Genomic DNA, 17205 nt, shown 5'->3' with positions numbered 1-17205 from the left:
GCATGACATACGTCACGACCAAACGTTATGCGATTGGTTGGCAGATCCAGAGTGGCACTGGGCAGATCCAATAGTTTTAAACTTCAAACAGACACCCCGCCTTCAAGTGAGTTAACGTTTGTCAATTGAGCGATTCCAGACCTTCTGTACAAATGAAATGAAGTACGATGGTCTGGTAGGATCAAGCTACATAAGCAAGGCATTGAAAACACAACACTGTACTTCGGCAACCTTTCAATTAACAAGCGAAAATCTGAGTTGGACCAAATGTAGTTATGAAAAAATATACAATTTTTAAAAATCATCAATCTGGTCAAAATGAGGAATATCGGTAATATAGGGGAGCGGCTAAGTGCTTATTCCCGTCAGAATCTTTCAGTTGGTGATACAAGCGTGAACACTGGCATGAGTCTCCATGGGGTCACTGGACAAGAACATTGTCCGAGCGTCCCCCCCCCCCCATGGGCCTCGGCCAGCAGTGGACCCGGGTTCGATTCCAGCCCGCGGTCGTTCTCTGCATGTCACTCCCCTCTCTGCCCCATTTCAACTCTGTCTCTACACTATCAATAAAGCATAAAAATGCCAAAAGAAATATCTTAAAAAAAAATAATAATAAATTTGTCCGAGACATTTGAAATTGTGAATTTGAAAATGTCTCATAGAAATGTATTGATGGGTGTTTTTCATTAATTTGTCTCGGACCATTTTCTTGTCAAGTGACCCAGCTAATGTTGTTATATTTGTGTGTGTGTGTGTGTGTGTGTGTGTGTGTGTGTGTGTGTGTGTGTGTGTGTGTGTGTGTGTGTGTGTGTGTGTGTGTGTGTGTGTGTGTGTGTGTGTGTGTGTCAATGTTCACGCTTGTATCACAAATTGAAAGATTGTAGCACTTTGGGTAGTAGGGAACGGGCTGCAAGACTAATCGCTAAGCAGTGCTGCTCTAGTTTAACAGTGTCCAAGAGTGCAATAGATATTTTTTATAGCACTTTTAAATCAGGATGCTCTCAACAGGCTAAACTTATGTTGTGCATTTTTTTTTTTTTTTTACGCAATCCGGGCTGTGACTGAAAATGATGCAAGGCAGGCAACAAAAGCAAAAAAAATAAAATATCGCCCCCATAAAAAGAATTAGTGCTAAATACTACTATACAGCCACAGTCTTCCACTTTATGTTATTCCTTCTCTCTTCAAGTCTTCCCTATATATATATATCTCCCTTTGTTTCTCCCTTTGAAAAATGCAAAATCTCATTAATCGAAGACAAACGGACACATAAGTACGTCTTTCTCCCGCCATATTTTCTCACAATTTCCACTTTACGCCCTCTCTCTCTCTCTCCCTTTCGAACTTCAGTCTCTAGAGAATGAATGGGAGTGTGAGTGGGTGAGTTTGACCCTTGGAGGCCACCATAGCATCCAGCCCGGGCCCTTATAGGTTGTTTTTTTAAGGAAATATAGGATGGTTTGTAGCGTGGATAGGGGGTAACACTGGTTGTGTGTTGTAGGGAGGAGTGCAGAGGTGTGTTTTTAGTTGCTTCCTCCACCACAGCAGGCTCTGGAGGAATGGGCGTCTGGATCCTGGAGGTTCACGCCCCGATGTCGAGCTGCGTGTGTCGGGTTCTGCGTGTCTGTTTTGGGCATTTTTTTTGCTGCAATAAAGAAGGGGAAAAAAGTGTGGTTGGAAAATAATTGTATATTTTCTGTCTGTCTGTCTGTCTGTCTGTCTGTCTGTCTGTCTGTCTGTCGCTCTGTCTGTCTGCCTGTCTGTCTGTCTGTCTGTCTGTGTCCCTCTTCACTTTATATGAACATATATTTTGCTGCGTTAAGAAAGAGGGGAAAAGTATTGAAATAACAAAAAATTCAATATTTTTTTATATATATTTTTTCTCTCTTTTCCCTCTTCTGTACAATATACTATGCATGTGAAAAAAAATTTGAAATTGAAAAAATTTACACAATGTCAAGAAAAAAACTAAATATTTGGACACGTAAATCTACACCCTTAGACATTGTCAACTCAATCTTTTTCTTTATTATTAATTCAGTGGAAAAAAACAGAAAGACAATCGAATGTGTTGATATTGTTAAAAGGTACAGTCTGTAATAAAGGAGTATTTAGCATTATCCAGTGGTGAGATTGTTGCCTTGCTTTAAGAAGTCATTAAGCCGTACTTGTGAACTAAAACTTTAAAAACAATAATAATAGATTTTAATTCTAAAGTAGAGGAGACTCACCAATAGCCAGGAAAAGCTCGTTGACGTTCATGGCCGTCTTTGCCGATGTTTCCATGAAGAGCAGACCGGTGTCTTCAGAGTAAGTCTGGGCCTCCTGCACAAACAAACATATACACATATAACAACATTAGCAGTAGTTTAAACTAGAAAAACTAAGCTAAAAGGGTTTTCTAAAAGGTTTCTTATCTAATAAGTGTGTGTGTGTGTGTGTGTCTGTCTGTCTGTCTGTCTGTCTGTACGTCTGTCTGTCTATCTGTGCGTGCGTGTGTGTCTGTCTGTCTATCTGTGTGTGTGTCTGTCTGTCTGTCTGTCTGTCTGTGCGTGCGTGTGTCTGTCTGTCTATCTGTGTGTGTGTCTGTCTGTCTGTCTGTCTGTCTGTCTGTCTGTCTGTACGTCTGTCTGTCTATCTGTGCGTGCGTGTGTGTCTGTCTGTCTATCTGTGTGTGTGTCTGTCTGTCTGTCTGTCTGTCTGTGCGTGCGTGTGTCTGTCTGTCTATCTGTGTGTGTGTCTGTCTGTCTGTCTGTCTGTCTGTCTGTGCGTGTGTGTCTGTGCATTACCTCGTACTCCACCAGCCTCCTCTCTGCCAGGTCGGCTTTGTTTCCCGCTAGAGCGATCACTATGTTGGGACTCGCCTGGCGCTGCAGCTCCTTCACCCAGGCCTTCGCTCGCTCAAACGTCTCCTGTACCAACAAACAAGAGAAAAATATCTATTGCAGATCGTCCCTTCAATCCAGAATGCCTGAGAGCCTTTCTGCATTAGATTCCTTAATAATTATTTCACCTGAACCTGAATGTTGTCTTTCACTTTACAAAAATAGAGACATTTCTTCCACACTAGAATGAAGGAAATTAAGTGTTTGACGCTCAAAAATTGCTGGGGGAGCACCCCCGTACCCCCCAATTGCCCTTAGTTTCGATTCTCATTTCGTAGAGAGGCCCTTTGTGAAAATGAGTTTGACACAGACAGACAGACAGACAGACAGACAGACAGACAGACAGACAGACAGACAGACAGACAGACAGACAGATAGACAGAGAGACAGATAGATAGACAGAGAGACAGACAGATAGAAATAGACAGACAGACAGACAGACAGACAGACAGACAGACAGACAGACAGACAGACAGACAGACAGACAGACAGACAGACAGATAGACAGACAGACAGACAGACAGACAGACAGACAGACAGACAGACAGACAGACAGACAGACAGACAGACAGACAGACAGACAGACAGACAGACAGACAGATAGACAGATAGATAGATAGATAGATAGATAGCTTTATTGTCATATGCACCGTTACAGCACAATGAAATTTGCCTTTTCAGTACACACCTCTCCAAGAAACATACAAGACAGTGACAATAACATGGGTGGACAGGAGATAGTGTAACTGCAGGGTCGCAGCAGTGCCGCGCCCCTCTTTCATAGGAGGAAAAGGAGAACAACAGGAAAGATAGGTCAAAAAAATGCAAATCTCGAACTACGTTCCTTATGGGAGCGCAGTGCGTGATCAGTGAAAAACCACCTTAGCACAAATAAGCAACATGATAAACACCACAGACAATAAGACTCGTAGACAATGCACATTAAAGGAACGGGTTAGGGCTTTATGGGAAGGTAGGTGTCACAGCCCAGGCACCAGGGGGCGTACGCAGCCGGCAGGCGCCCCGCCCGCAGCTTCCGGTCCGCAACGAGGGAGGGAGAGGGGGACGGATTCAAGAGGGCTTGATTAGTCAGGGTTACTGTGTGCTATGTGTTTACGTGTGTGTGTGTGTGTGTTCCATGAAGCTATCTCTGTCCAGACGTAGTGGGAGTCTACAGGCGCCAGGTGTTATGAGACAGCCGTGGAGACGGCCTCGGGGCCCGGTCACAGATAGAGTTCACAGGAGAAGTAGGTGATAGATAGATAGATAGACAGACAGACAGACAGACAGACGGACGGACAGACAGACAGACAGACAGACAGACAGCCAGCCAGACAGACAGTACCGGTTTGGTGATGTCAAACACCACTATGGCGGCCTGGGCTCCTCTGTAGTACATGGGCGCCAGGCTGTGGTAGCGCTCCTGCCCCGCGGTGTCCCAGATCTCAAACTTCACCGTGGTGTCGTCCAGACACACGGACTGGGCCAGGAAGGCAGCTGGGGGGGGAGGGGATGAGGTGGTTTAAATATACACTCAGGCATTTTTAAAATTATTGTTGAAGTAGTTCCTTGACAATTTCTTTTTAGAAAGATTCAGTTTTTTTTTCTGCCAATTTTTACAACTTTAATATTTCCTCAGAATACTATCTCATGCACCCATTAGACAGACAGACAGACAGACAGACAGACAGACAGACAGACAGACAGACAGACAGACAGACAGACAGACAGACAGACAGACAGACAGACAGACAGACAGACAGACAGACAGACAGACAGACAGACAGACAGACAGACAGACAGACAGACAGACAGACAGACAGACAGACAGATAGATAGATAGATAGATAGATAGATAGATAGATAGATAGATAGATAGATAGATAGATAGATAGATAGATAGATAGATAGATAGATAGATAGATAGATAGATAGATAGATAGATAGATAGATAGATAGATAGATAGATAGATAGATAGATAGATAGATAGATAGATAGATAGATAGATAGATAGATAGATAGACTGGGCCAGGAAGGCAGCTGGGGGGGGAGGGGATGAGGTGGTTTAAATATACACTCAGGCATTTTTAAAATTATTGTTGAAGTAGTTCCTTGACAATTTCTTTTTAGAAAGATTCAGTTTTTTTTTCTGCCAATTTTTACAACTTTAATATTTCCTCAGAATACTATCTCATGCACCCATTAGACAGACAGACAGACAGACAGACAGACAGACAGACAGACAGACAGACAGACAGACAGACAGACAGACAGACAGACAGACAGACAGACAGACAGACAGACAGACAGACAGACAGACAGACAGACAGACAGACAGACAGATAGATAGACAGACAGATAGATAGATAGATAGATAGATAGATAGATAGATAGATAGATAGATAGATAGATAGATAGATAGATAGATAGATAGATAGATAGATAGATAGATAGATAGATAGATAGATAGATAGATAGATAGATAGATAGATAGATAGATAGATAGATAGATAGATAGATAGATAGATAGATAGATAGATAGATAGATAGATAGACTGGGCCAGGAAGGCAGCTGGGGGGGGAGGGGATGAGGTGGTTTAAATATACACTCAGGCATTTTTAAAATTATTGTTGAAGTAGTTCCTTGACAATTTCTTTTTAGAAAGATTCAGTTTTTTTTTCTGCCAATTTTTACAACTTTAATATTTCCTCAGAATACTATCTCATGCACCCATTAGACAGACAGACAGACAGACAGACAGACAGACAGACAGACAGACAGACAGACAGACAGACAGACAGACAGACAGACAGACAGACAGACAGACAGACAGACAGACAGACAGACAGACAGACAGACAGACAGACAGACAGACAGACAGACAGACAGACAGACAGATAGACAGATAGATAGATAGATAGATAGATAGATAGATAGATAGATAGATAGATAGATAGATAGATAGATAGATAGATAGATAGATAGATAGATAGATAGATAGATAGATAGATAGATAGATAGATAGATAGATAGATAGATAGATAGATAGACTGGGCCAGGAAGGCAGCTGGAGGGGGGAGGGAGGGGTGAGGTGGTTAAACATACACACTATGAGATTTCAGGAAAAGTAGAAACATTTAAACAGATATGGCAGCCTCTCCTCGACTATATAACAGCGCTGAAGTGACCTTAATAACCTTTAACCTTCTTGACTTTTTATTTTTTTGCCTCTTGCTAATTTTTTAAAGATTTTTTTTTCCTTTCAAAAATTTGTTTTGTCGATTTTTTCTGTCGATTTTTACAACTTTAATATTTTCTCACAATACTAGCCAATGCTCAAGACAGACAGACAGACAGACAGACAGACAGACAGACAGACAGACACAGACACACAGACACACAGACAGACAGACAGACACATATTCCCTCCTCACCTCCGATAGTGGTTTCCTGGAATTCATCAAACTGCCCCTTGACAAAGCGCAGCACCAGACTGGACTTGCCCACAGCCATGTCTCCTAGCAACACCAGCTTGAACTGACAGATCTTAGTTTGGGGCAGAGCGCCATTAGAGCGCCCGCCACCTCCTCCACGGGAGCTCATAGTGGACAGGGGGGGTTAGGGGGGCTATTAGGGGTTATTAGGACGGGTATGGGACGATTAGGGGGTGTTAGGAGGCTTCTAGGAGGGGTTGGGGGACTAATTGTTATTTAATGTGAAACTTTTCGGTTCGTATGCTTTGTATGCTTCTTGGCCAGGACTCTTGAAAAATATATTTTTGAATCTCAAGAATATTCCTGGTAAAATAAAGGTTAATAAATAAATAAATATATTAGGAGGGAGTTGGGGGACTATTAGTAGGGGTATGGGGCTATTAAGGGGTCTATGAGGGGGGTTAGGGGCCCTCGTATAGACACTGGCCGGGGGGGCAAGGTGTGGGCTGCCTCCTCCTTGGACTGGAACACTGACAGAATCTGGGTTTAAAAAAAAAAAGAGAGAGAATTGAGAATTCAGGATTGTACAAACGTCCACCAGTGCTGCTATACAGATTATGAAGGTTTTACAGATGGCAGTGGGTTGCCCTATATTTCTCTTTCTCGTGACATCACAGAAAGAGAAATATAGGGTTAAAAAAAAACTTACTTTGTAAATATTACTGTGATGTCACAGTAAAAGACATCACAGTAATATTTACAAAGTAAGTTTTTTTTTAACCCTATATTTCTCTTTCTGTGATGTCACGAGAAAGAGAAATATAGGGTTAAAAAAAACACTCTTTCTGCCTTTTCTCAGGCTAGGATGAACCGATTTCAATTTTTTTTGCACATTTATACTACATAGGATCTCAGAATTCAATACACCTTCATATTCAAACCGGTGAAGTAGGTCTTTAAGGTTGGGAATTGCCGGGTCATGTACATTTGTAATTGTACGGAAGAAAAGCATTCTTTGCACTGATAGTCTCGTTTGCTGTTACTTGTCATTTACGATCATCAGAGGAAAAATTAGACTGTTTCAGAAATATTTAAAAGTTCCTCGAAGCACCTTTAACATATTATAGAAAATGCCGGTGGTTGAATTAAAAAGTATTTGTAAGTTGCCTTTATAAACTTTTCCGAGAACAATGCTGTCTGTCTGTGCCATAAAAATGAGATGTTTAACTGCTGCTGCACGAGCATTTAAACTGCTTTTAATGGCATTGTCCTGACGTCCTGAGGGATAGTTTGGCATCAGTTATCGCCACACAGTTTGTGGAATACGTATGTGTACAGTTGCCGGTTTAGCTCCTGCATTACTACGATGACCCTTGAGCAAGGCATTGAACCCTTCACAGCTGGGAGCGTACTTTATGAAGCAGTGTAAATAAAACCAAAACCAACCGCCATGACTCATCACATTTTAAATATATAACAGTTAAAAACAATGTTGTGTATGACATCAATAAAAGGAAATACAACGAAGAAAAGGCAAAAATATAAGAGAAAATGCATTGTTAAATGAACTGTAGGCTAATTTACTGTATTTCAAGGAATAGCCAGAGACACACGTTTGAGTGAGAATGTTCCTCTTTTATTTCTGAAGGCCACAAACGCCTCTTTCAAAGTTTAAATGTGTTCTGTATTCTGAACATTTTCATTGTAAGGCAAGGCAAGGCAAGGCAAATGTATTATCTTTACAGGGGGCAAGAAATACATCAAGATTAAAGTACATCAAGTCTAGAATACACATTAGAAAAGTGTAGTGAAATTGTAATGTGTTTGTTTTTACTTTTGCATTATCAGAGAATGTATGAACTGTGCTATACAAATAACTAATAAACTAGGCCAACCTCTTGCCTTGCCTGACTGAATATTTCAGTTTTTTTCTCCATTTGCTCTGAGTTCCGATCCCCATACTTCCCTACTATTTAGTACGCCAGAAAAAGATTTAGGATGTCCCAATGCATGCACGTCAATTGTAGTATGCTGAAAATACCTAGATGCCACTCTCGTCTTTATTCTTGACATAATGAAAAATAAAATCTTCCTCATCTGATTTTTTTCCCTCTCCTGTGGCCCTAAAACTCTTCTGTACTTTAGTAAATGTCTAATAATGATTCGATTAATAATGATTGAACTTTTTATAAGGAAGGGTGGAGGATGTTGTTGGCATGACACCAACCAAGGCATGGCAAGAAGAAAGTTTGCACTGCAGCTGCCTCCCATTGACAAATACACAACATTTACCAGCTCGTTTTTGTCCATATATCATCCCTGTATTCCACTAAATAACTTAAGATATCCTGTTTGAAATATAGCGGTATCCAGTCTCCATTATTATTATTATCCAATATCCCCGCAGTGAAATTTGACCCTATAACAGTGAGGGCTGCTGCGTCTCATTTAGACAACAATAGCCTATACTGCATATCCACCAATGCAGTAAACCAGGCATTAAAAAAACGCCAAATTGTGACTCGTAGGCTGTTTTATAGACGGCTTTCTCTCACTGATACCGTTAAGGTTAACATTATCTAACTGTTTAATGTTATCAGCTGGTATCGGCGTTGCTTGCTAACCGCTACAGACGAAACCAAATGTAATCAAAACCTATTATATCCATATTTCGAAGCGTTATTAAATAAACCATTAGTATATTTTGTAGCCCGATAACTTAGGCTATGTACTGGTGAGGATAACAGTGAAACATTTACCGTATTAATGTGTCGTTTCAGCAGCGAAAGCTATGACAAGCTTAACTGTTGACAATTTGGCTATCAGCTGGTTAAAAATGTTAACGCTTCCTGTAAGAGTCGCGCATGCGCATTGTCACTGCAGAGAAGAAGCCCATTCATATTTCTCTCTACGTAATTTTGTTTAGACTGATTTTGATAATATTTGGGGGTTTTGGATTTCGCCAAAGATATTAATTATAATAGTGCTTAAGTATAACAAGCATTAGTATTATAATGATACTGTAGTTATAAAAGCCCAGTTCAAGACTTGATTTAACCTGTATTATTTACTATTATTTTACTGAATTTAAGGTTAGACAAAGCAGGTGAATAGGGTACTTACTTGCATTAAAACAACTATTTTTTAATATATAAATTTTTTTTCAGATGTTCGAATACACATTCTATATGTTTTGTTGGATAAAGCCAGAATTAAAATCTTTATTTAATTTTTACAACCTATTAGTGCCCAACCTTTTTACAGAATAGATTCGGATACATTTAAATTTGATAAATAAAAATATTCTAGGTAGGCTACAAGTCTTAAACCGTCTTTTTAACACCAAAATAAACAATTGAATGTACATGTTGGACCTTTGATTTATACTAGTATTAAAGAAAACACGTTATGGAAGATAAACAGATAAAATCTCAAAATAGACCGTTTTTTATGTTGTACCTTTTTTTGCACTATTTAGTAATTAGAATGTATTTAATGTAACCTAGATACCGTTCATCTTTATCTTATTCTGCTGTATTTAATTATTATTATTATTATTATTATTATTATTATTATTATTATTATTATTATTATTATTATTATTATTATTATTATTATTATTATTATTATTATCATCATCATCATCATCATCATCATCATCATCATCATCATCATCATCATCATTATTTTTATTGTTATTATTATTATTATTATTATTATTATTATTATTATTATTATTATTATTATTATTATTATCATCTTCATCATCATCATCATTATTATTATTATTATTATTATTATTATTATTATTATTATTATTATTATTATTATCATCATCATCATCATTTTTATTATTATTATTATTATTGGTGGTGTTATTGTTATTATTATTATTATTATTATTATTATTATTATTATTATTATTATTATTATTATTATTATTATTATTATTATCATCATCGTCATCATCATCATCATCATCCTTCTTCTTCTTCTTCTTCTTCTTCTTATTATTATTACTATTATTATTATTATTATTATTATTATTATTATTATTATTATTATTATTATTATTATTATTATTATTATTATTATTATTATTATTATTCCTATTGCACCGTGGGTGATGTACGCCTGTATATTTTAAGAATTGGAAATAAAGTTTGACCTGATAATAATGTGAATGGAGTTGTGTTATGGTTATGAATGCGACGCGGCTCCAGGCCGCAAGGGGGCGCTATGACCATGGACATATAAACACGTGAAGATACCGGAAGTGTTTTACCCACATGGAGCGGATGTTTTGATTTTTCTTTATTTGCTCGGTGGATTTTGGACCAACTAGCCACAATCAATACTGGGAAAACAGCCTAAAAACTCCTATTTATTCCTATTTATTTCACTTTATTTCACAGTATAACATGCCAACCACTAACAGAAAAAAGCGCGGGAAGGACACTGCTGTACGTAGCTTATATTCTTTATTAAACTGTGTTAAATATGAATTGAAGAAATCAGTGGTGCAGTGTAAACAAAGCTGCATATGATTTGCACTTGTTCTGTTTACCCGAGTATTCACATTGCATGGCAAACATACTTTTATAAGTCCACTTACTACAATAGATCTAAATAAAATATTAAGCTTTTTTACTCTGTCATGCCATATAATTAAGTCCTACATAGTCTCGCAAAGCCAAACCAAAAAAAGTCCTACATAATACATGGCCTTAAACCTGCATTGTGTAGAATTTTGGGTTTTATTTCCTAGCAGATTTTGTAGAAAGTAATTATAATATCCATAAGTACATTTAATTTAGTGCATAATAGCTGAACATTTTTTTTTGGAATTATTATTTTTTCCCTTAGAAAGGGTCTCATATATGTCCACATTTCTGCATATCTTGGACCAAGGCCTAGTGCCGCCATCTTGAAAGTGTCATAGTTGGAATGTCATCAGATGCATTGTTTAAAATGTAGAATTGTTCTTGTCCTTGAAGGCCACTGTAGCTTCTGTTATTATTCTAAAGGGGTGGGGTTACCCAGGGAGCGTTGCATTCTAGAACTTTGTAGAACTTTCTTGATGATGTCATATTACACACTGCACCTTTAAGACAGTTTGAATTGAGCTTCCTATTTATTATTGAACCAGGATGTGTGGATGTCTTCTGTAAATATGTACAATTCCAAAAACACTTTAAACAACCCATGTATATATATGAAAAAAACACACACAGAACCATCTCCAGTCTGCTTACTTGAAAGTTTTTTTTATTGAGACCTCATTTCAAAATCACAAAATAGTCAAATATCTCTTAATTTTTTCATATATTTTCTGTATTTTTGGGTACATTTTTCCCGTTTTTTGGGGAGGGGGGGTAAAATCATTCAGTGAATCTCCTGAAGGATTGAACGGTAGGACTGACGGCCCCCCAGTCCCCCGGTTTGCGGTATTCTCCTTTCTCCAGGAAGTACTGACGACCGCGGTAGTTTGGATGCTCGTAAAACACCCACCAGCCTTCAAACACCTGCAATCAATCAATCAATCAATCAATCAATCAATCAATCAATCAATCAATCAATCAATCAATCAATCAATCAATCAGTCTATCAATCTATCTGTCTGTCTGTCTATCTATCTATCTATCTATCTATCTATCTATCTATCTATCTATCTATCTGTCTATCTGTCTATCTGTCTGTCTGTCTGTCTGTCTGTCTGTCTGTCTGTCTATCTATCTATCTATCTATCTATCTATCTGTCTATCTGTCTATCTGTCTATCTGTCTATCTGTATATCTATCTATCTATCTATCTATCTATCTATCTATCTATCTATCTATCTATCTATCTATCTATCTATCTATCTATCTATCTATCTATCTGTATATCTATCTATCTATCTATCTATCTATCTATCTATCTATCTATCTATCTATCTATCTATCTATCTATCTATCTATCTATCTATCTATCTATCAATCAATCAACTTTATATTGTCATTGCACATGTTTCAGAGCACACACACACATACACACACACACACACATTAACGCACATACGCACACACACACACACACATTAACACACACGCATGCACACATGCACGCACCCACACACATCCCCCCCACACACACAAACACACACACACAGACACACCCACTCGCACGCATACACACACACACGTACACACACACGCACACGCACGCACATCCCCACCCACCCACACATTAACACACACACACACACACACACACACACACACACACACACCTTGCAGGAGTTGACTTCTCTCCAGCGGAACTTCTCCAGCAGGGAGGGGCAGTCCTCCGTCGCCTCGTAGGCCTGGCCCCCGAAATCTGCCTTTTCATACAGCTGCACCTTATACAGCGCCCCGCTGGTCTGAAGAATAAAAGTATTGTTTAAATAGATAGATAGATAGATAGATAGATAGATAGATAGATAGATAGATAGATAGATAGATAGATAGACACTTTATTGATCCCTTGGGAGTGTTCCTTCAGGGAAATTCAAAAATCCAGCAGCAGCTGTAGTACATACAACAAGACACAAGCAAGTCACTAAAATGCATCAATATACTGTACATGGTAAAAAAGTAAAATACAGATTTATATTTATAAATACATTTTAAAAAGAAGCAGCAGCAGCAGATGTTAGCAACAGTTATTAACTTATATTTGTGTTTGACCTTAGTGTGTAGTAATAAATAAATAAATAAATAGATTATGCAAGCTGTTGCGGTTATGTTCCATCAGCCACCCCCCTCCTCCCTCCATGTGTGGAGTTGTGGTGTATGATGGAGTAAGATGTGTGTGTGTGCGTGTGTGTGTGTGTGTGTGTGGGGGGGGGGGGGGGGGTGTTGGGGGGGGGGGGGGGGGTGGTGTGTGTGTGTGTGTGTTATAGCTGCATCTTATACAGGGTCCCGCTGGACTGAAACATAATAAAAAGTTATTGTTTAAGTGTGTGTGTGTGTGTGGGGGGGGGGGGGGGGGGGGGGGGGGAGTGTAGGTGTGTGTGTGTCTGTGTGTTTAAGTGTGTGTGTCTGTGTGTATGTGTGTGTGTTAGAGCTGCATCTTGTACATGGTCCCGCTAGTCTGCAACGGGACAGGGGGTAAGTGATTAAAGTCCTACTTCACCGGTGGAAATATGAAGGTGTATTGAACTCTGAGACCCTATGTAGTATAAATGTGCAAACATTTTAGAAATCGGTTCATCCTAGCCTGAGAAAAGGCAGAAAAAGTGTTTTATGGTCTCACTGTCTAACCCTACATTTTATCATGTGTGACATCACACATGGGAAAATGTAGGGTTAGGATTTACAATGATAGAACGCCGGTTCTGTATGGGTGAAGTAATCCTTTAGCTAACTGCCTTCGATCACACATCCATCTTTGTTTGCGTTCTGCTCCCTCACTTGTTCATGCTTTATAAATAGCACAACACAGGGCGCTCCGGTGGTGTAGTGGATAGAGCGCGTACCATATCGGCTCCGGCCTTCGTTGCAGTGGTCGTGGGTTCAAATCCGACCCGTGGACCTTTACTGCAGGTCATCCCCCCCTCTCTCACTCTCTCTCTGTCTCCCCATTTCAACTCTGTACTGTCTAATAAAGCTTGAAAATGCCCAAAAAATTATCAAAAATAAATATAGCACAACACTTCACACGTGCGGCCTGTACTAACTAGATTGATTTCTGCTTCAGAGTGGAGTATATAGCTTCAGGCTGTGGGTCATAACAACCGTATAAATGCACTGATGCTAGTATTGGCCTCTCTCCATTGACAAAGGCCTGCAGTCACTAGTATAGCATCAGCAGCATGACCTCTGTGATGTGTCCATTAACTACTTTTACTATCCGTGGCTTGTGTGTCAGTTCACATAACTTTTGACTTGGTGTTCATAAACATTTAGGTTTATATTACAAACGTCATATGCCTTTGCTTAAAGTCTCTTCGAGGAACTTTTAAATATTTCTGAAACAGTCTAATTTTTTCCTCTGATGATCATAAATTACATGTAACAGCAAACGAGACCATCAGTGCAAAGAAAGAAAGCTATTTTTTATATGGTTTTTCTTAATGCCTTTGTCATGGGTGTACTACGCTCACCCAGGAACAACAGCTGGTGTAGTAAAAACACTACCGCTTTTGTCCAAAGGGGGGCGCTAGAATGAACACAAACTGAAAGTTCCTCAGAGCACCTTTAACACATACACACACTCACACACACACACGGCCCATCCCACACTATCATTATCACATTATAATTTCTGAACTCACAAAGTGTATCATCTTGCAGGAGCTGAGGCGGTCGTTGAGGCCCATCCAGCGCTGGTATTCTGGGTATTCCCCCCGCGTGAGGACGTACTGGTATCCCATGAAGTTGGCCCGTTCGTACACCACCCAGGCCCCGCTCTCCACCCGGATGCTGTTACAGCGACTCAGGTAGGTGTGGAAGTCCGAGCAGTCGCTGTCACACTCGTACCGCCGACCCTGGAAGTTCTTGTCCTCGTAAAACACAATCTGGGGGACGAGGGGGGGCCAAAACTTAGCTTAGCTTCAGTAAATAGTGCAGCTTAAAAATAGTAATTAAGGTGTCTTGAGTGGCATCTAGTGGTGAGATTCTAGATTGTAACGCTCCCTTGATACCGCCTGCCTTTAGGAGAATTTAGCGCCGACCCTGGAAGTTGTTGTCCTCTTAAAACACAATCTGGGGGAGTAGGGTAGCAACACGTAGCTTAGCTCTTGTACACAATTTCAATGTTTCAATGAATAGTGCAGGTTTAAAGGTACAGTGTGTAGTATTAAGCGGCATCTAATGGTGAGATTCTAGATGTCAATGCCTTGCTAACCCATCTCTTTGGGGGAACTTACAGAAGCTACGGTGGCCTTCAAGGACAAGAAGCTATAGTTACTAAAGATGGCATCATCCACCACTGCCTCAAGTCTTTCCACAATATCTTCTGCCTACGGCGGGCTAATGCTCCCATTGATTACCAGTGTTTGAGCTAAGCTAACCTGGATGAGCGGCCTTTGACCATTTCTTCTTGAACAATTGCATGCACATTAACGGAACGGTTTCTATCGCCTATATGTCTAGAGCCGGAGAGTGAGGCAACAAAGCTACAAGTTTAAAATGTTGAACTATTCCTTTAAAGGTGTGTGTGTGTGTGTGTGTGTGTGTGTGTGTGTGTGTGTGTGTGTGTGTGTGTGTGTGTGTGTGTGTGTGTGTGTGTGCGTGTGCGTGTGCGTGTGCGTGTGTGTGTGTGTGTGTGTGTGTGTGTGTGTGTGACATCAGGTAACACAAAACACCTAATGTTAATACCATTACCACTTATTGTCATCATTATTTTTTTCAATGCCAGTCCAAGTTGGCCTGTAACTTTGCTGTGTGTGTGTGTGTGCGTGTGTGCGTGTGTGTGTGTGTGTGTGTGTGTGTGTGTGTGTGTGTGTGTGTGTGTGTGTGTGTGTGTGTGTGTGTGTGTGTGCGCCTGTAACTTACCCTGCCCATGTTGGCTTGTGTTGTGTGTATAGCCCAGGTTAAGCTATAGTGATGGTTGGATGGTTGGTTTGTCCCCCTGAGGTCTCAATGGTACTATGGCCAAAACACCACTCCCTTTTATACCCGCACGTTTATAAACACCCTTCACTCTTAACCTGTGTGTGTGTGTGTGTGTGTGTGTGTGTAAATAGGGGGGGGCAACAATCGCTTTGTCATGAAAATGAGATCCAAAAAATTGAGTCAGTGATTCTAGCGGCTATTCAGTTTTTCCAGAAAAGCGAGGAAGGATTACGGAATCATAATGGCACCGGGCGTTGACCCCCCCACACACACACACACACTTCTGTACCAACCACAGACAGACAGACAGTGCCCACACACACACACACACACATAGAGACACACACAGCCAACACACACACACACACACACACACACACACATAGAGAGACACACACAGCCAACACACACACACAGAGAAAGACACACACACACAGACGCACACACACACACACACATAGCGAGAGAGACACACACAGCCAACACACACACAGAAACGCACACACACACACACACAGAAAGACACACACACACACACACACATGCACACACACAGTGCCCACACCAAGAGAAAGACACACATACACACACACACACACACACACTCACACACACACCGAAACACATAGAGAGAGAGAGAGAGACACACACACACACACACACACACACACACACACACACACACACACACACACACACACACACACACACACACACACACACACACACACACACACACACACACACACAGTAATGCATGCCAGCTATGCCAGCTTTGCCCCCCACCTGCCAACTCATGACTTATTTCTGCCCTTTAGATGAATCTGGAAGGGCAATGCATTCTGGGAGGAAGTATTCACATCCCTTAGGAAATAACCTTAATCTAACCATGCATCATATTTATTTTCTTAAAGCTGCAGTGTGTAGAATTTTGGGTTTTATTTCCTAGCAGATTTTGTAGAAAGTAATTATAATATCCATAAGTACATTTAATTTAGTGCATAATAGCTGAAAAAAAAATTTTTAATGATTTTTTTCCCCCTTAGAAAGCGTCTCATATATGTCCATATTTCTGCATATTTTGGACCAAGGCCTAGTGCCGCCATCTTGGAAGTGTCATAGTTGGAATGTCATCAGGTGCATTGTTTAAAATTTAGAATTGTTCTTGTCCTTGAAGGCCACTGTAGCTTCTGTTATTATTCGAAAGGGGTGGGGTTACCCAGGGAGCGTTGCATTCTAGAACTTTGTAGAACTTTCTTGATGATGTCATATTACACACTGCACCTTTAAGCATGTAAAGTGTGTA

At 40.1% G+C, this 17205-nt stretch overlaps 2 protein-coding genes across 2 annotated transcripts; both read right to left on the bottom strand.

The window, feature by feature from the left end:
* Positions 1–910: 910 nt before the first annotated feature.
* Positions 911–9156, bottom strand: rab5b (RAB5B, member RAS oncogene family). The gene is made up of 6 exons (XM_080037957.1): positions 9081–9156; positions 6322–6861; positions 4231–4382; positions 2790–2912; positions 2232–2325; positions 911–1645 (listed from the first exon to the last, which is right to left on the bottom strand). Exons 2-6 carry the CDS (start codon positions 6488–6490, stop codon positions 1524–1526), a joined length of 660 nt encoding a protein of 219 aa, XP_079894083.1. The 5' UTR covers positions 6491–6861; positions 9081–9156; the 3' UTR covers positions 911–1523.
* A 2546-nt stretch (positions 9157–11702) lies between these two features.
* On the bottom strand, positions 11703–15848 carry crygs2 (crystallin, gamma S2; the record flags this gene model as incomplete). The annotated part of the gene is made up of 4 exons (XM_080037917.1): positions 11703–11846; positions 12593–12721; positions 14618–14860; positions 15840–15848. The coding sequence occupies 4 exons, from the start codon at positions 15846–15848 to the stop codon at positions 11703–11705; spliced, it is 525 nt and encodes a 174-aa protein (XP_079894043.1).
* Positions 15849–17205: the final 1357 nt, after the last annotated feature.

This window comes from Ammodytes marinus (assembly GCF_949987685.1).
Source record: "Ammodytes marinus genome assembly, chromosome: 12".
Taxonomy (NCBI): Eukaryota; Metazoa; Chordata; class Actinopteri; order Uranoscopiformes; family Ammodytidae; genus Ammodytes; species Ammodytes marinus.
The sequence above is the reverse complement of the archived record's forward strand: the minus strand, read 5'-3'. Positions and strand labels throughout refer to the sequence as shown.

Coding starts and splice junctions, on each gene's coding strand:
- rab5b (XM_080037957.1), bottom strand. CDS start 6,490: ATGAGCTCCCGTGGAGGAGGTGGCGGGCGCTCTAATGGCGCTCTGCCC. Junction 2,913..4,230: donor TGTTTGACATCACCAAACCG/GTACTGTCTGTC, acceptor TTGTTGGTACAG/GAGACGTTTGAGCGAGCGAA. Junction 2,326..2,789: donor GGAGGCTGGTGGAGTACGAG/GTAATGCACAGA, acceptor TTGTTTGTGCAG/GAGGCCCAGACTTACTCTGA.